We start from the raw sequence: 20,462 nt of genomic DNA on the forward strand, positions 1-20,462 counted from the left end.
AATTGGGACACTGAATATTGCAATAGATATGCAGTAAATACATTTGTGGTATTAGGTATAACCGGTGCAGTTACATAAAGAACTAGGGAAAACTTGAGGAAAATGTTCACGGTTATTAAGAAATATTTAATCAACGGTATCTTGTATCTATGTATATTACCTATATCATGCTACTAGTTATTATTCTGTGCCTAATGCCTATATACATTCCTATCTAAAAACTCCTTACAAAGAATAACAGTGGTTTGAAAAAATATACCTAATTATTAATTACCTAATAATTAATATATCTAGTTACGTATATTAATTAGCCGCTTGTCTCGGCTCCACCCGAGCTGACGTCTTGTAAAAAACGAAATCGATCCAGTAGTTTTGTATGAAAATATACATAATATTATATTATGCAAAAACATAAAATATCTCTATAATATCAGTTTAGATAAAACTTCGCGCGGACCATCTAGTTTATTACAATGAAAAGGTCACGGACAGTACCTAAATACTGTGGTAAATACAGTGTGTGAGAAATGTTTAATGTTGTTGTTGGAAACATATAATAAATAATGTGGAAAATTAAACATGTTTTAACTTACCAACGTTTTTAATCATTTTCGAGTAGGGGGGCGATTCTAGTGTGTAGCAGTTTTAGGTACCTATTTAAGCTTAAATTAGCATTACTCTTATATGCTTCAAATATGGACTAGGTATGTGCAATTAATTAAAATCTTAGTTATAAAAATAGTAGGTATACCACGGCTCCTTCCCCGGGGGCCGTGGGTATCTTTGGAAGATTTCCCCACTATAATAAAAAAAAGGTATACATAGCTATCTAATAGATATATAAAATACTTACGTAAAACAAAAGGGGAAACCATATTTACCTAGTCTGGTATTTATTCGAAAAACCTCGGACGGCTTACAATATTATTCAAAGTGTTCATCGTGACGCGACGCAATGACTAAAAAACCAAAAAATAGACGTCGTATAATAAATAATATAAAGAAGATGATACTTAATGAATAATAGGTAATATGTTTACCGAGTTCTTGTCTTACAAAACAGCGTCGCATGTGGTCCTATTGAATACTTTTGTAAATATTATTATTTATTTTTATTGTACTTAGTCTTAAAAAAACTTGACCATATTTGTACTTGTTTTATTATGGTCCAAGTTGTTTTAGTCATGAGCGTATGAATTATCTCACTTAGAAATTAAAAATAAACAAAATAATTATATTAACTGAATGTATATCAGCTTGGTTTTATGTAAAATATAATTCTTCTAGATCTCTGTCACGGCGCCTACACAATGAACACGTGAGATTTTCTGGGAGGAAAAACATTTTACACACGCTCGTCTTGGTAAAAAATAAAACCGGCAAAGTAAGATTTGCAACGAGACGGGTTCCAGAGAATGTCGAAAAATCTTGTTATTAATCTGGGTACTTCCGTTGATTTAAAATTATAATTATGTAACTGTTGTCAGCAACCATTTTGTAGAAATTTCGCGTCATTCTACCAATTATGAAAGAATTAATTATTCGTGTACTAGCCACTAGGTACGAATTACCTATTTGTTCGTGACGCTTCAAAGTTTTATACTTTGTGACACTACAGTGTGATTTCTGACTATTGGTAACACAAAAATAGCTTTACCGAAAACATAAGTGGTAGAATAACAAAACATAAAACTGTTTATATGTACTTACCAGCAAAAATTCCCGCGCAATTTGTAGATATGGATAATAGAACTCTAAAGAGGCTGTATCGGGCTTTAGATTTTCCTCGAAGTTATTATGGACACGTTTGTTTGTATATTATCACAGAGCAAGTAATATAGTAGTATGTGGTAGTATATTATCAGTAATAATCGGTGGCTAGCGTCACTATGTTTTTGACCGCCGCCTCTGTCGCCGGCTTGTTCTCGCCGTTTTGTGTGATCTGGATTTAAACACACAAAAGTAAGTACTTTTTTTATTTATTTTTTTATTGTTACCCATACTGGATTGTGTTAGAAGGTAATATTAAAGTGAATTTTCAACGTTCCATGTTTAAAAAATAGCATAATATGTAATTAATTAATTAACTTTTAAATTCAAATAGGTAGGTACATATTATAACTCATTTAAATATTTTTGAATATAACCTTGCAAAACAATTATAGCACAATGATTCGCAAAGTGTCTTTTCGCCTTTCGGGATCGGTTTATAAAAATATTTTTTAAATCAAACTTTGATAATGATGTTATATTTTGACTTCTGCCTGAAGGTATCCTATCCTGTAGGTACATAGTTAATTAATATTTAATTTAATATTGAACACTGCATAATATGACCGACCACTTATTTAATTTAGATAATAATTATATAGGTACATAGGTATTTAATTATATAGGTAGGTAGGTATATAGGTACCTACCTATATATTAACTTCGAAATAATCATCATATTTATTTTATCTTTTTTTTATTTAATTTTGTAAATTACTTAACTAAATAGGTACGATGACCTTTCAATTCGAAATGATAGTAGGTACCTAGATGTCCCTAAATCTTTCCATTAAATTCTTCAAAGTTAGAAAATTAAAGTAGCTTTGCGTTTTTTTCCTTCATTTTATACTAACTTATAACAGGCTTATCCAGTGTTTTATGAAACATTGAACTTATCACGATCATAAACGTGGTTTTATTATGTCCGTGAACTTAGCAGAGCATTTTTAGCAGATCAAAAAAATAATGTGAGTTCTTATTGCGTGCAGTTGAGTTCTAGAGTTCCTGATACTTTTTAGAAATAGTTCTGGCGTTTTTACCTGAAAAAACGACATTTGCAAAAATGATCTGCCAACTTCCCGTAGCAGAGCATTTTTAGCAGATCAAAAAAATAATGTGAGTTCTTATCGCGTGCAGTTGAGTTCTAGAGTTCCTGATACTTTTTAGAAATAGTTCTGGCGTTTTTACCTGAAAAAACGACATTTGAAAAAATAACTTAGCAGAGCATTTTTAGCGGATCAAAAAAATAATGTGAGTTCTTATCGCGTGCGGTTGAGTTCTAGAGTTCCTGATACATTTTAGAAATAGTTCTGGCGTTTTTACCTGAAAAAACGACATTTGAAAAAATGATCTGCCAACTTCCCGTACTAGATAATTTTTAGCGGATCAAAAAAATAATGTGAGTTCTTATCGCGTGCAGTTGAGTTCTAGAGTTCCTGATACTTTTTAGAAATAGTTCTGGCGTTTTTACCTGAAAAAACGACATTTGAAAAAATGATCTGCCAACTTCCCGTAGCAGAGCATTTTTAGCAGATCAAAAAAATAATGTGAGTTCTTATCGCGTGCAGTTGAGTTCTAGAGTTCCTGATACTTTTTAGAAATAGTTCTGGCGTTTTTACCTGAAAAAACGACATTTGAAAAAATGATCTGCCAACTTCCCGTAGCAGAGCATTTTTAGCAGATCAAAAAAATAATGTGAGTTCTTATCGCGTGCAGTTGAGTTCTAGAATTCCTGATACTTTTTAGAAATAGTTCTGGCGTTTTTACCTGAAAAAACGACATTTGAAAAAATGATCTGCCAACTTCCCGTAGCAGAGCATTTTTAGCAGATCAAAAAAATAATGTGAGTTCTTATCGCATGCAGTTGAGTTCTAGAGTTCCTGATACTTTTTAGAAATAGTTCTGGCGTTTTTACCTGAAAAAACGACATTTGAAAAAATGATCTGCCAACTTCCCGTAGCAGAGCATTTTTAGCGGATCAAAAAAATAATGTGAGTTCTTATCGCGTGCAGTTGAGTTCTAGAGTTCCTGATACATTTTAGAAATAGTTCTGGCGTTTTTACCTGAAAAAACGACATTTGAAAAAATGATCTGCCAACTTCCCGTAGCAGAGCATTTTTAGCAGATCAAAAAAATAATGTGAGTTCTTATCGCGTGCAGTTGAGTTCTAGAGTTCCTGATACTTTTTAGAAATAGTTCTGGCGTTTTTACCTGAAAAAACGACATTTGAAAAAATGATCTGCCAACTTCCCGTAGCAGAGCATTTTTAGCAGATCAAAAAAATAATGTGAGTTCTTATCGCGTGCAGTTGAGTTCTAGAGTTCCTGATACTTTTTAGAAATAGTTCTGGCGTTTTTACCTGAAAAAACGACATTTGAAAAAATGATCTGCCAACTTCCCGTAGCAGAGCATTTTTAGCGGATCAAAAAAATAATGTGAGTTCTTATCAGGTAAAAAAATCAGGTAAAAACGCCAGAACTATTTCTAAAAAGTATCAGGAACTCTAGAACTCAACTGCTTTTTATTTTTTTTTTTTTTTTTGTATGGGGTTTCCAAATGTTAGCCAGAAGGGCTTCTACATTTTAACGCGGACGCGGGGGTGAACTGAAGGTTCACCCTGGTAGCGACATGCACAAGGGCGTCCCCCCTTGACGGGGACCACGAACCTCGGCTTGAGCTGTCGCTTGAGTGGAGGAGGCCAGAAGGGCCCTAATCGGACGGGCGCTCACCCGGGTGGGCGCGGGAACGCGGAACAAGGGACCTCGTCTTCGCCGGCGAAGACGGTGTACGCTTTCTGCTGTGGTGTGTGCGGTGTCGCGGTTTGTTCGACGTTGGGCTTCAATCGCCGAGTCTAGCCGTGCGTTAGCTTTGGTAATATCATCGTCGGTGTCGTCCAAGACATGTCTCGGCCGCCTACGACGATGAGTGGGATCGGGTTTCGCGACGTATGCGATGGCCTTTGTCACCAATGGGTTAGGGTGGTTTTTAGCCTTGTCGAAGTAGCGCTTAGACGCTTGCTTCATCCATTGGGCTATGGTGGGGAGTTCTAAGTCCCTATGTAGGTCCACGTTACGCACGAACCAGGGCGCTCCAGTCGCTGTTCTCATGAACCGCGACTGAATCGTCTGGAGCTTGTGTATGGAGCTGGGAGCGCAATGCGCGAAAACTACACTACTATAAGTGAGGATTGGACGGACCACCGTTTTGTAAAGTGTCACCTTATTTCTAAGGGACATTTTACTGCGTCTGTTAATAAGGTAATAGAGCCGGCTAAGGACATAGCTGGCTTTCTTACGGACTGCCTTAATGTGGGCTTTAAATGACATGTGTGCGTCTAGAGTGACGCCTAGGAATTTAGTGTGCTTTTGCCATGGAATGGCTTGGCCATAGAGTTTGACACTATCTATGGCCTCGGGGCCGCCGCGCCTGAAGAGCACGGCGGCGCTCTTGTCGGGGTTCACAGTGATGCCCCATTTGCGAAACCATTTGCCTAATGCATCGGTCGCGGATTGTAGGAGTGGAGCTATTCTTTTGCGGTATGGACTCGACACGTAGAGTGCCGTGTCGTCCGCGAAGAGGGATAATTGCACTTTATCGTGCTTTGGGATGTCGCTAGTGTATAGCGCGAATAGGAGGGGCGACAAGACGGAGCCCTGAGGGACTCCGGCCTGGATGGGACGTGAAGACGAGAGCGTGCCGTCTAATCTGTAGCGAAAGGACCGGTTAGACAAGAAGTCTCGTATGATGAACACGAGACTGTCTGGCACGCCGAGAGTGTACAGTTTGTAAATCAAACCGTTGTGCCAGACCTTGTCGAACGCCTTCGCTACGTCAAAGAAGACCGCTCCCGTTCTGTGGGGTCTGAGGCGGGTGAGGCCCGCGAGAATGTACTCCGTGATGCGGTGTACTTGGTGAGGACACGAGTGAGCTCGTCTAAAGCCGAACTGTTCGTCTGGGAGCAGTTTTTTGGCAATGACTGCGTCCCAGAGGCGTTTGGAGATGATTCTCTCATAGATTTTCCCCAGAGAGCTGAGGAGACTAATGGGACGGTAGCTAGATGCCACGTTCCGGGGTTTGCCCGGTTTGTGGATCCCGATCACAATTGCTTCCTTCCACTTAGCGGGGAAGGTACAATTGGCCAGGAGACAATTAAAAGTAGCTACTAGGAGAGCGATAAGGGCGGGAACTCAACTGCACGCGATAAGAACTCACATTATTTTTTTGATCTGCTAAAAATGCTCTGCTACGGGAAGTTGGCAGATCATTTTTTCAAATGTCGTTTTTTCAGGTAAAAACGCCAGAACTATTTCTAAAAAGTATCAGGAACTCTAGAACTCAACTGCACGCGATAAGAACTCACATTATTTTTTTGATCTGCTAAAAATGCTCTGCTACGGGAAGTTGGCAGATCATTTTTTCAAATGTCGTTTTTTCAGGTAAAAACGCCAGAACTATTTCTAAAAAGTATCAGGAACTCTAGAACTCAACTGCACGCGATAAGAACTCACATTATTTTTTTGATCCGCTAAAAATTATCTAGTACGGGAAGTTGGCAGATCATTTTTTCAAATGTCGTTTTTTCAGGTAAAAACGCCAGAACTATTTCTAAAAAGTATCAGGAACTCTAGATCTCAACTGCACGCGATAAGAACTCACATTATTTTTTGATCCGCTAAAAATTATCTAGTACGGGAAGTTGGCAGATCATTTTTTCAAATGTCGTTTTTTCAGGTAAAAACGCCAGAACTATTTCTAAAAAGTATCAGGAACTCTAGAACTCAACTGCACGCGATAAGAACTCACATTATTTTTTTGATCTGCTAAAAATGCTCTGCTACGGGAAGTTGGCAGATAATTTTTCAAATGTCGTTTTTTCAGGTAAAAACGCCAGAACTATTTCTAAAAAGTATCAGGAACTCTAGAACTCAACTGCACGCGATAATAACTCACATTATTTTTTTGATCTGCTAAAAATGCTCTGCTACGGGAAGTTGGCAGATCATTTTTTCAAATGTCGTTTTTTCAGGTAAAAACGCCAGAACTATTTCTAAAAAGTATCAGGAACTCTAGAACTCAACTGCACGCGATAAGAACTCACATTATTTTTTTGATCCGCTAAAAATTATCTAGTACGGGAAGTTGGCAGATCATTTTTTCAAATGTCGTTTTTTCAGGTAAAAACGCCAGAACTATTTCTAAAAAGTATCAGGAACTCTAGATCTCAACTGCACGCGATAAGAACTCACATTATTTTTTGATCCGCTAAAAATTATCTAGTACGGGAAGTTGGCAGATCATTTTTTCAAATGTCGTTTTTTCAGGTAAAAACGCCAGAACTATTTCTAAAAAGTATCAGGAACTCTAGAACTCAACTGCACGCGATAAGAACTCACATTATTTTTTTGATCTGCTAAAAATGCTCTGCTACGGGAAGTTGGCAGATAATTTTTCAAATGTCGTTTTTTCAGGTAAAAACGCCAGAACTATTTCTAAAAAGTATCAGGAACTCTAGAACTCAACTGCACGCGATAAGAACTCACATTATTTTTTTGATCTGCTAAAAATGCTCTGCTAAGTTATTTTTTCAAATGTCGTTTTTTCAGGTAAAAACGCCAGAACTATTTCTAAAAAGTATCAGGAACTCTAGAACTAACTGCACGAGATAAGAACTCACATTATTTTTATGATCTGCTAAAAATGCTCTGCTACGGGAAGTTGGCAGATCATTTTTTCAAATGTCGTTTTTTCAGGTAAAAACGCCAGAACTATTTCTAAAAAGTATCAGGAACTCTAGAACTCAACTGCACGCGATAAGAACTCACATTATTTTTTTGATCTGCTAAAAATGCTCTGCTAAGTTATTTTTTCAAATGTCGTTTTTTCAGGTAAAAACGCCAGAACTATTTCTAAAAAGTATCAGGAACTCTAGAACTAACTGCACGAGATAAGAACTCACATTATTTTTTTGATCTGCTAAAAATGCTCTGCTACGGGAAGTTGGCAGATCATTTTTTCAAATGTCGTTTTTTCAGGTAAAAACGCCAGAACTATTTCTAAAAAGTATCAGGAACTCTAGAACTCAACTGCACGCAATAAGAACTCACATTATTTTTTTGATCTGCTAAAAATGCTCTGCTAAGTTCACGGACATGGTTTTATTGCATAATTTGTTTAAAAACATGTTAGTTACTTTATTATATTATTTCGCAGTAAGAGGCCAAATCGTATTTGGATATGGGTTTGCCCATAAAAATATTCAAATTTATGTTTAAAAACACCGGTAAAGTCCCGGGCTGCTTGCAAAAACAATATTTGTTTCTTTCTTCGTTTCAACTTTCAACATTCTCTTCATTTTTCATCTTATTCTTCTCGATATATGGATTATCAAACTCAAAAATAAAGCCCGTAGCACCCTATATATCTAAGTAGTTACTGAACGTTCCACCAAACAAACATAAACAAAAATATATTCTAATGCATGCTTAAATGTTGCAGACAATCAGACATAACATTCATTCTTGGATTTACCATTTTTTTACAACACACCTGCAATCGTGATGCTTTTTGCAGGATGTCTGCTAATTTATCATTTTGCATGTCATCCTTAGTTTTTTTAGTTATGTTCTTTATTTGAAAAATATAATATAGCCGAGGCTCAAGGAGCAGCTCGTTTCAGTAATGGCTTTTTAATAATACATTCACGCTTTACATACTTTAAATGAAGATTATTGTTGTTGTGATTGTAATGTTATATTTATTTCTATTAACTATCTATTGTTTGTTTTATTTTTTAAATATTTAAATCAATGATTTAAAAGTTGGGCGGTAGATTTCAAATATTATAATGAAAAATGTATATATAATATGTATCTATAACTTATCATTTATAGTCATTTAACGTGTTATTGAATTTTCTTCATTGATCTTGTCACTGAGATAGTGGGTGTGTAATAATAATTATTGTTGTTTTGATAAATAAGTATTATTTAACATTAATTTATAATTGCAGTTTATATTATTTATAATGTTATTGATATTATAGTAAGAACTAAGAACCTTGTTCATATATTACATATCAAAAAACATACCTAAAGAATTAGGTCAATGGTATTTCAGTAGGTAGGCAAGAGGTTATCACCATAGTAATTGCAATGTTAAAGATATGTCGTGGCCATATCGTAGATTTGCTCATTTCATGAAATGGCCAACATAGTTTGATCAGATCGTTAAATCGTCAACGTTTCACGATTTGGTCATCGACATTTGGCCAGATCGTATAAAATATAGGTTAGGTTAGGTTAGACTTTAATAAACAACGAAGCCAGAAGCGAATCGTTTTTTAAAAAATAAACAAAAATGGTCGCATTTCGTGAAATGGCCAACCATGTTTGGCCAGATCGACGATCTGGCCAAATGTGGATGACCAAATCGTGAAAAGTTGACGATTTAACGATCTGGCCAAACTAAATTGGCCATTTCATGAAATGAGCAAATCTACGATATGGCCACGACAGATACACCAAAACTTATAATAATTCTTTAAAATGCGATGAGCGTGTTTCACACGTAACCGGTAACACAGTCATGTTTTTTATAGTCCCAAAGCTTAAGGAAATGATATGGGTCTTGCAATTCAATAGAGGTTTTTAATTATCTGTAGTCAAAATTCAGATAATTTTTCCTTGCTCCTAAAAACGTAATTAATGATATATCACGTGTTCATAATATGTACAAATAATCAACATAATTGTTGACCAACGGAACGGATCTCAGGAAGTTTATCTATATAGCACTTTAATTCGAGGCAATTTCCGCTTGACCGGTAATGTAGAGTACACTGAATGTCAACTTCTTTTATTTTTTTTTCTATGAATCCATATAAATAAATGCAATATATTTAAGCGGTTATTCTTATCATCCTGGGTAATCGGTAGTATTTAAAAAATGTTTACTATGTACATTATTATCCTCCACCATTATTTAGTTCTTATCGCACAGTAATGCCATGAAAACGCTGTAATTTTATGACCTATGTATTAGTAGGTAGTAGGTACATAACTTATAATTATGTGATGTGCAGGAAAGCATAATACATTCATCTTTTAGTATAATTTATTTTTAATGGGAGTCCGATAAATATTTATGAAATGTATCAACATCAGTATCTTTTAAGTGTTTAGGGTTCCATACCCAAAGTGTGAAATGCCCTTGTCTTTCGCTGTCCGTCTGGTATGTCACCAGAATGAATTAAGGCTCTATTCTATTTCATGAATCGTGGTAGTTGGATAGTTGCAATTTCTAGAGACATGTATTTCTGTTGCCGCTTTATCAAGTAATGAAATCAACCGTTGGCATAGTCAAATATTGAATGAGTGACTGATTTATTTTTGCAGTTTCGCTTTACCTAAAAGAACCCTTAGTGTCGCGAGTCCGACACGCACTTGACCAATAGCGTTTTATTAGTACTAAAACATTTCATTTCAGGCGATGTGCAATAATTCCTAATTTGATAACAGCGTCTCACGCAAGATAGTGAAGTTATTTCGTCATTAATGTGTCTGTACGAGCATTAATATAAATAATAGCTGTACTTTATGGGCAAATTGTTAATGAAATAATTATTGTTTTATTTTTTGTCACGTACCGAATTTCCCTGTCTAGGGTTGCGCTTTTCTACGAAATAGATACGTAGCTCTAGGGCCTCTTTATTTCATGACTTTGCCTTCTAAAACTAAAGTTTAAGTGTAAAAAAAATAAGTTTGAAATGCCCTCATTTATTTAAAAAAAAATATTTTTTTTTATCTGAAAAGAAATATTCGGATTGTGACTACTCTTTTATCACTTTAAAATATAGGCCGCCGCGGGTAAATTGTTTCACAAAAAATGGTCCAGTCATTTGGAAGATGCTACGGGTCAAAACTCAAATGTTAATATAATAAAAATAAACACATGCTATTAATTCAGAACCTTTAGTTGTTTTGGGAATGTAGCGTTCGGATTCAATGCTTTAATAACTTTCGTTTATAAGTTCTTACCTAAATGTTGAATTATATTTTTTCATAAACTTGTAACCCCAAATAATAAAAGTGAAGTTAAGACGCCCCTTGCGATATACCGATAGCTTTTAACTCGATAAAAAAGCAATTAAAACGATACATTCAATCACAGTTCAATGTTCATAGTAAGTCTTCACGATGTTACTATTACTTTGTAACTTTCCTACTGCATGTTTATTTGGTGAGTTCTTTATCTTGATAACTGACACTCTTATTATGAATTAATTAATGTTATTTCTGTTTTCAAATACGAATAATGAGTTTCATCAGATTTCATTTTCTTTGTTAGGATGTTATTTGATACGTAAATAATAAATATGTATAAGGAAATGATACTTAGGGTTCAAGAAATACAGACAGGAAATAATTTAAATAGGTACCAATTATTTAGAGATAAAAATATTTACTGAGATAAAAATAAGCAATGAATAACCCACACTTTATCTTTGTCGATAGAAAGTCCATAATAAAATTTGAACTTCAATGATAAATTATCGAAAATCACGCCTTGTTTAATTTTTAACCGTCTTCAAAAAAAAGGAGGAGGTTATCAATTCGGCCGGTATGTTTTTTTTATGTATGTACACCGATTACTCCGAGGTATCTGAACCGATTTAAGTACGTGATTCTTTTTTTGTTCGATGCGGGATGGTGTCAAATTGGTCCCATAAAAATTTTATTCGGATAGGCACAGTAGTTTTTATTTTATGAGCATTTTTTTCTGTATTTGTAAATTTTGCAAGTGCAAGTTTGAAGTCGGTTGTTTTTAACGCAGTTATCACTTGTTTAAACACATGTAAAATACATAAAATATATATAACTATTTATTTTTATCTAAAACTAATTTTTATGACCTCATAACTTATATCATCTGGGGTCAATCAAGTATTATGTTTCACAACGCTCTAAATAATCGTCCATTAACTCTTTAAAATAATCTAAAAGGATTTGGTGTTTCGATACATTCACTAAATAAGGTAAAGGTGACATTTTAATCGTTTATCTTAAATCAGATACAGAATATGGCTTTTGATGCTTTTGAATGAGAAATAAGATCTAACATAGGTGTCGCATTATGTTATACTTCATACTTGATTAAGTTTCTAGAACATAGAATAGTATTTTCAATAAGCAGTTTTCACTGGTTTTTGCATGTTTCTTGGAAAACTATGACTACAACGAGGTATGGCTGACGATCACGTATGTTATATTATCTGTGGCACGGGGCTCGCCTCCGATAACAAAGGTCAATATTCAAACCGTTAATATTTATTATCAAATTAAAAGGCATAGCGCAAAGGGCGCGTTATTTCCTTGTGTACTGTTATTGTACTACATCTTAATTAAATATCATGCGTAAAAAATTAATTATAATAATTGGCTTATCTATTCTTTATTTTTAGTCAAGAGATGTTAGGAATTTTCTTTGAATCTTCTTAAAATGATAAGCTTAAGATGATAAGCTCTTAAAATGATAAGCTATATTGGTTTGTACCTACCCATTACCAGAGAATACTGAATAGTAGCTAACGCTACCATTTACATTACATACAGTATTTTGTCAGTATTATACTGCAGGTCCTAAGTCCATGTATGAATGAACATGCACAATATGAATGGGCTATGAAATGAATGTACTCAATACATAACAATATACTATTATAGTACTACGGCATAGTAGCCAATGGCAGTTTATTTCAATGCCAAGTACATACTGTTTATATTTTGTGAGGTTCTAAAAACTAGCCTCATCAAATTATGGGGTTCAATAGGTCATTAGTTGTTTGCTTTGTGAAAATTATTATATTATTCAAATTAAAAAAGTTATATTTTGGAATAAACATTGTTCTCTAAGGGAAAATAAAACAATTGAGTTTTCAGTCAACCTAAGAACTTAATACATCTTTGTAAATAAATTTCTGGACTGTCTGCAGAACTTGGCACACATTAATTAGATCTCATTTCTTTTTTGGCAAATTAAGTCAATTATTGAACTCGGCTCTAATTTTTACATTTATGTTTTTGGTGGGATTATTATATACAGGATGAATAAAATGTTGTTACGAGGTTCATATTATGAGATTTATTTAAATTATTTCTCGTTTAATTAAAAATAAGGATAGGAAAATTATACCCCCGTCTATGGTCACGTATAAAATTGTCTAATAAATTAAAATTAGTTTATATTTAAATTTTCACTCAAAATCAAAATCTATAACTCAAACTCAAAAATTTATCCATGCGATTAACAATAATTATTCTAAAAGTGACTCTACAATAATTCTACATATTGCGCATAGCGACGCGACGTACCTATAATATCACATTAATATTTACAATATAAGTATATATAATATTGCATCGAATAAATAATTAAAATATCATCCCACTGGTTACTACATTTTACTACTCAAGTCAAATGGGCCAGATCAGATCCCTGCTATTGTCCTAAAAACTTGTGCTCCTGAGTTGGCTCCAGTCCTAACGCGTTTGTTCCGGTGCTCTTACACCTTTAGCACTGTCCCAGGCTCTTGGAAAACCGCCCTGATACACCCAATACCCAAGAAAGGCTTACGCTCTGACCCAAAAAACTACAGGCCGATTGCTGTTACCTCCTTATTCTCAAAAGTGATGGAATCTATCATCAACTGCCAGATGTTGCGGTACCTAGAAGATCATCGGCTGTTAAGCGACCATCAATACGGTTTCCGTCGCAGCCGCTCGGCCGGTGATCTTTTAGTTTACCTAACACATCGTTGGGCGTCTGCAATCGAGAGTAAGGGGGAAGCCATGGCAGTTAGTTTAGACGTAGCGAAAGCATTTGACCGGGTGTGGCACAAGGGGCTCCTCTCCAAGTTGCCTTCGTACGGCCTCCCTGAGAGACTTTGCAAATGGATAGCCAGCTTTCTCACGGCAAGAAGCATCAAGGTCGTTGTCGACGGATCATGCTCAAAACCCATGCCTGTGAATGCTGGTGTCCCACAGGGGTGCGTGTTATCGCCTACGCTATTCCTCTTGCACATCAATGATATGTTACGAATACGCGATATACATTGTTATGCTGATGATAGTACGGGTGATGCCGCTTATACCGGATTTGCAAATATCTCTCAGGAGCAAGTGGACCAGCACAGAAAGGAACTTGTGTCAAAAATTGAGAAATCACTCGATGAAATCTCGATATGGGGGCAGTGTAACTTAGTCGAGTTCAACCCCTCAAAAACGCAGGTCTGCGCTTTCACCGCGAAGAAGAAGCCTTTTGATGTTGCGCCCCAATTTCAAAACACTCTCCTTAAGCCCACGCCTTGTATCGGAATCCTCGGGGTTGACATTGCGAGCGACGTTCAGTTCAGGGGTCATCTGGAGGATAAGGCTAAACTAGCCTCAAAGAAGCTAGGGGTGCTCGCAAGAGCGAGACAGTATTTCACGCCAGCTCATCGCCTACAACTTTACAAGGCCCAAGTTAGGCCACATATGGAATACTGTTCTCATCTCTGGGCTGGAGCACCCCAATACCAGCTACTTCCTTTTGACCGCCTTCAACGTCGAGCCTCTCGAATCATCAACCGACCCGAGCTCACCGATCGGCTGGATCCGCTTGCACTGCGGCGTGACGTTGCATCGCTGTGCGTATTTTATCGGATATACAATGGAGAGTGTTCTGACGAGCTTTTTGGACTAATACCATCCGCGCAGTTCCACAACCGCACTGCACGACACAAACTGAAGTACCATCCACACCACCTGGATGCGTGGTGCTCGTCTACAGTGCGATTCTCGAGACACTTCTTACCGAGAACCACGCTGTTGTGGAATAAGTTACCTGCTTCGGTGTTTCCTAATCACTTTGACTTGGCCACCTTCAAGAAGAAAGCCTACAAATTTCTAAAAAGCCAACAAAGCGTTCATAAAGTTTCTGACAATGCGAACGCTCATGGGCGGCGGCGAGCCTCCAGGAAGTGAGTCGCCCGCTCTTTTGTTGGAGTTTACATAAAAAAAAAAAAAAACTCATTCGCTACTACTATAATGAACCCATACTTTCATAACAGACTCAAGCTTATTCTTATTTCATTGAGATCTTTCGTCAGTGGGCAATGGGCATATTATTCAATTATTTTATTCAGAGAGAGGAAACCGCAGTTCTAACACAATCATGCAAGAGAGTGCGTGCTTTTTGAAACATTTTTAGATACCTCGCCACCCGCGACCGGAACGGTGCACTCTGAATTTTATTATTAGATTTTTTTAGTAATAGTATTATAAAATGGCCGTGGAAACTGATACTGAAAGCAAAAATAAATCTGGTGAGTGTTTTCATTGCAAAATTTAAGAAAATGTGAAAAAGGCTTGGGGTTTATTATTATGACTGAGATTTCCACGAACTATCTCTACATTTTCGCGGTTTAGTGATTTTTATGATAGGTACCTACTCGCTAGAAATGGGTTTATCTAAAAAGCAACAAGTCAATTAATTTGTTGTTTGATATTTTTATAGTTTATATTTTATGATAATATTTTTTTAATTATATAGAAACGATACCTAGTAGAATACAAAAGTTGTATGGAAATATATTATATATGCTAATTTTTCATCCGTCGTTGCTAGCACTGACAGGTGAAATGATCAAGATCTACCTACGTAACAAGGAGCATGTAATTTGATTATAACTAGGTTAACTAGATTTTGTTTAATTTATGAGGTAATAATATAAATTATGGAACTTATGTAACTGGGCAATAACAGCCAAATATTTATTTATAATATTATGTGCTATGTGTAAAAGTCTCTAGATAATTATCCTAATGGTAAAAATTCTTCATTACAATTTTTAATTATGTTGAAATCTATAGAAGTTCAGTAGATTTTATAAGTTAATATTCAGCAGTTCTTAAAGAATTACTAACAACTTGTGTGCATAAAATAACGTCATATTTGAGGAGCAACTTCGCTATAAAACCTGTAGTCTCCGAATACAATACCTTCCCAGTCAGTATCTAAAATTAAATTTTTATTTCTGTCTATTTCAGTGTTGGAGAACGAAACAAGGGACGCAGAGAATCAAAATTCCACAGAAGATCCTATAACAAGAGCTATAGGAGCCATCGGAAAATGGCAGATATGGATCTGTTTCATAGTATTTCTAGTAAAATTTCCCGTTGCCTGGCATCAAATGAGCATAATATTCCTGGCCCCACCGATGAATTACACATGTTCTACAAATGACGTATATGATAATCATTGCTCAGCAAATTGTACTGAATATAAGTTTGACCACTCTGTGTTTGGAGACACAATCGTATCGCAATGGAATCTCGTATGCAGCAGGGAATGGCTGAAAAACGCAACACAAACTATTTTCATGCTTGGAATCCTCGTTGGGAACATGGTCTTCGGCCACTTATCAGACAGGTTCGTATATCGATATAAGAACCGTATATAGTATCACCGCCCCTCGCTAAATTATTACATCCTGAAGAGTTGAGACGACTTTCCGGATAAGATTACTTAAGCAAATATAGCTCAATCGGACATTGTCCTACTTTTGATAATTGATATGCCCAATTTTTTAATACACAAACAGTTCAGAGTCCCATCTTTGTGCAAATTTATTGTTTAAGATTGGGTGACGTCAGATGTATCGTATTAAAATAGCGATGACACAAAGTTTTATTTGGTCAATATTAGCTCAGTGGCTAACAACAATCTCGGTATGTAAAATATTAAAAAACAAAGACTTATATACATTTATTTATTTCTTATTTGACAATTCCCGGTGAGCACGGATAAAGAAATTATTTATAAACATGGATAGTTTTATATTATATTTTTCATCAATTCCAGGTTTGGAAGGCGTTTACCGTTCTTGGCGGCAGTATTTCTCCAACTTATATCGGGAGTTGCAACCGCATATTCCGTCAACTGGCACATGTTTACCAGTCTTCGTTTCTTCTTAGCTGTGGCAACTGGAGGCACTATGGTCACAAGCTTTGTCCTAACCATGGAACTTATCGGCACTAGATATAGGGACGCTGTTGGCATTCTGTATCAAATTCCCTTCAACCTTGGCCATTTGTCTTTACCACTATTTGGTTACTTTTTGCGTGATTGGAATCACTTTCAACTTGCCATTTCTTTGCCATCAATACTATTCCTGAGCTATTACTTTCTACTCCCGGAATCGCCAAGATGGTTGTTGACTGCAGGACGCGAAGACGATGCGCTGAAGATTTTGGAAGTTGCAGCAAAAAGGTAAGCATTATAATTATTATATATCACGCATTTTTCGTTAACGGTTAAATTGTAACTAAAAAAATATTAGTTTTAATTGAGTATTTGAATAAAAAATTTTTTTGTGCTAAATGGAAAGATTATATATTAGTTTTATAATAAAACTATTTTTTTTAATTTTTTTTGCAATAATTCAAAAGTTATTTCAAAATAAAAATTAGTCTTTGAATCCAGTACCGAAAACACACCGACAATTACTCCCGAAGCGTCACCCGGACGCGTGTGACGTCATAATGTTTATTTAATTAATGTTTCACACAAACGTAACAAAAACGTATACAACTATAACATTTTGACGTCACATCTATGGTGACCAGCCATGGCGCGTTTATAGTCACGTGATTTTAATTTAAATTTCATCAATTTTTAATTGCTTATAATTAATTGAAAAAAAATTTTTTTGGAGTTTTTTGCATTAAATATCAATATTATTAATAATAAAGTTTTTAAATACATGAAAAAAATCAATAATTTTTTTTATTCAAATACTCAATTGCTATGTCGAATTCTGAAATTCCACAAAAAATAAAAATCAGTTTAAAAGCAATAAAAAATATTATGTTATAACAGCTGTCGTAATATCTTAGGTTATTATGGGCTCTTAGCTAACGCCTGGTAACTTCAACGTTGCAAAACGTTTCCAAACATAAGTGTGGTAATAATAATAGTGGTATTAAAATTAATAGTTTCTTGTAAACATGTAACACGATATCACTCACTTTTATTTATCTATTAAAAACCATTTTAAAGGTACAAAACATCACACATACAGCACATTGTCCCCTCAAATTTTAAATTAAAATTCTACAGAACTCTATAAAGAAGCAGTTCACCACTTGTTATAGATTTTTTTTCTTCCTCGTCAAGTTTTTTATATTAAATCATATATTTCAGGAACGGACGTCCAACCGAAAGAATAGCATCATACACCCAAAAAATGGCCGTTGAAGTTAAAAGCAATCCAAATAAAGAGCATGTGTCGTTTATTGCTCTATTCCGTACTCCAAAGCTTCGCGCTAGAACATTGGCTATTTGCTTCAATTGGTTCGTGTGTGGATTCTGCTTCTTTGGAGTATCGCAGTATATTGGACATGTTTCTGGGAACATATTCAGCAATGTCGCCATTTCTGCAGCTATATTGGTAATCTAACTTTAATTGTTTTTTGATTGATGATGCGTGCTACTCTAAAAATAATGTAAAATCTTTGAATTGTTTATTTATTTAGAGCGGAAATAATTAAAACATTTGTTAAGATTTGATCGATAAAAATGCAGATTTTTTTATTTTACTATGGTTCTAGAAGACTTTGGACGAAATGAATGATTTAAAATGCCGGGTAAAACTAAGAGTAAAATGCAAAAACGATATAAATGAAAATTTGATATACTTTAAAAAAAGTTATAACGTAAAAGTTTTCCCTGTTAAAGCTATATAAGTTGGGGCTAAAATATAAAAACTGTTTGTTATAAAGGTTCCCTTTATTCCAGGTACCTGGTACCCTCATATCCATTTACGCCAACAAAGTCCTCGGGCGCAAGATAACTCTAATAAGCTCCAACTGCGTCACTGGTCTCAGTTGCTTACTAATTACCGTCCTTCCACAATCCGAGGCCAGTTACCTCATATTAGGTTGTGCTGGTCTTTGGGGCATGAGCATTTCTTTCGCCACAGTATATCTATACGCCGGGGAGTTATTCCCTACAGTTGTCAGGAATTCTGGTGTCGGATTGTCCTCTACTGTCGCGAGAATAGGTTCTATGGTCGCTCCTTTCGTAGCTACTTTGGGACATAAAAGCTCCTGGTTACCGCCAATCTTATTCGGTATCACGCCATTAGTTGGAGCTTGTCTTTGCATAATCCTGCCAGATACGAGAGGAAAGAAACTTCCGGACACATTAGAAGAAGGGGAGGAGTAAGATCTCATAACTGCCTCAAGATTATTTTATTTATTAATAGTATTCCAAGCGCTCTAGATTGATTAATTTTAGGAATTTATACCGTACCGAATATATATAGTCGTAATTTTTAAGTGTAACTGTTGGAATTGTGTTATTGAATTGTTCGTGTAGGCTGTGATTATGAATCTTTTATTATACTGTATTTTTAACCGACTTCAAAAAAAAGGAGGAGGTTATCAATTCGGCCGGTATATTTTTTTTTTTTTTTTTTTTTTTTTTATGTATGTACACCGATTACTCCGAGGTTTCTGAACCGATTTACGTGATTCTTTTTTTGTTAGATGCGGGATGGTGTCGAATTGGTCCCATAAAAATTTTATTCGGCTAGGCCTAGTAGTTTTTATTTTATGAGCATTTTTGTCTATACTCGATGACTTAATTTCAATGTAGCAAGTAACTTTGATTCACTTCCCGGTAACCGATTGAGCTGAAATTTTGTATACGAATGTAAATTGGATAGCGATGAAACATTATCATGACATGGAGCTGATCTGATGATGGAATCGGAAGGTGGCCATAGGAACTCAGTAATAATATATTGACTCAACTTTATCGAGTTTGGGCTCGTTTGATTCGTGTTGAAAAATACACTAAAAAGTATTAAATAAAAATAACTGCGTTAAAAACAACCGACTTCAAAAACGGAAAAGTAAGAAATAAAAAAGATTTGATATTATTAATTACTACATATTATTTTTATGTGCTATTTATTAAATAGGTTTGAAGTCGGTGCCAAACACTAAGCACTTAGTATTAAGCCCATGCACCGACATCAAACCTTTTTAGTAAATAGCACATAAAAATAATATGTAGTAATTAATAATATCAAATCTTTTTTATTTCTTACTTTTCCGTTTTTGAAGTCGGTTGTTTTTAACGCAGTTATTTTTATTAATATTAAATATGAATATAAAAACATTGTATTATTTCTTGCAAATCTAGTTACTATATAAAAATAAGTCGGGTTTTCCTTCCTGACGCTATAACTCCAGAATGCACGAACCGATTTCCACGGTTTTGCATTCGTTGGAAAGGTCTGGGGCTCCGTGAGGTTTATAGCAAAGAAAAGGTGTCTCTGGTGGCGAAACGGAGTTCGCCCGGTGTGCTAGTTTTATATAAAATTGTATTTTTATTATTGCCTTCTTCGAAATCTGTTCCGCAAACAACACAATATTCGAAATCATAGGAATAAGAATAAACAAATAAATATTCAGGACAATTTTCACACACGGCACGATCTGATCCCATACTAAGTTTTCGCAGTTTGTTTATGCTAGACTGATTAATACAAACATAAAAGATATCTATAAGTTTCTGATGACTTGTGAACAATTAATATATCAAAGCATTCTCTTGTCACCCTTTTCATGATTAGCAAATATTCCCTT

The 20,462-nt window shown here is 35.2% G+C and overlaps 1 protein-coding gene across 2 annotated transcripts; it reads left to right on the forward strand.

Annotated features, from left to right (window-relative positions):
- Nucleotides 1–1,865: 1,865 nt before the first annotated feature.
- On the forward strand, nucleotides 1,866–19,217 carry LOC123696778 (organic cation transporter protein-like). Of its 2 annotated transcripts, none has more exons than XM_045643144.1 (5): nucleotides 1,866–1,962; nucleotides 15,855–16,236; nucleotides 16,669–17,076; nucleotides 18,010–18,256; nucleotides 18,604–19,217. In XM_045643144.1, coding segments are annotated over exons 1-5 (1,467 nt in total). In that variant the 5' UTR covers nucleotides 1,866–1,961; the 3' UTR covers nucleotides 19,033–19,217. The 2 variants fall into 2 exon arrangements, with proteins under 2 accessions (XP_045499100.1, XP_045499099.1); XM_045643143.1 differs by lacking the exon at nucleotides 1,866–1,962 and adding an exon at nucleotides 15,008–15,130.
- Nucleotides 19,218–20,462: the final 1,245 nt, after the last annotated feature.

The sequence above is a fragment of the Colias croceus genome, chromosome 13 (assembly GCF_905220415.1).
Source record: "Colias croceus chromosome 13, ilColCroc2.1".
In the NCBI taxonomy this organism is placed as follows: Eukaryota; Metazoa; Arthropoda; class Insecta; order Lepidoptera; family Pieridae; genus Colias; species Colias croceus.

What these genes read in the sequence shown, in the direction of transcription:
- LOC123696778 (XM_045643143.1), top strand. Translation starts at nt 15,091, where the DNA reads ATGGCCGTGGAAACTGATACTGAAAGCAAAAATAAATCTG. An exon ending in TTCGGCCACTTATCAGACAG is followed by an intron (nt 16,237 to 16,668) that starts GTTCGTATATCG and finishes CATCAATTCCAG; the next exon opens with GTTTGGAAGGCGTTTACCGT. An exon ending in TTGGAAGTTGCAGCAAAAAG is followed by an intron (nt 17,077 to 18,009) that starts GTAAGCATTATA and finishes CATATATTTCAG; the next exon opens with GAACGGACGTCCAACCGAAA.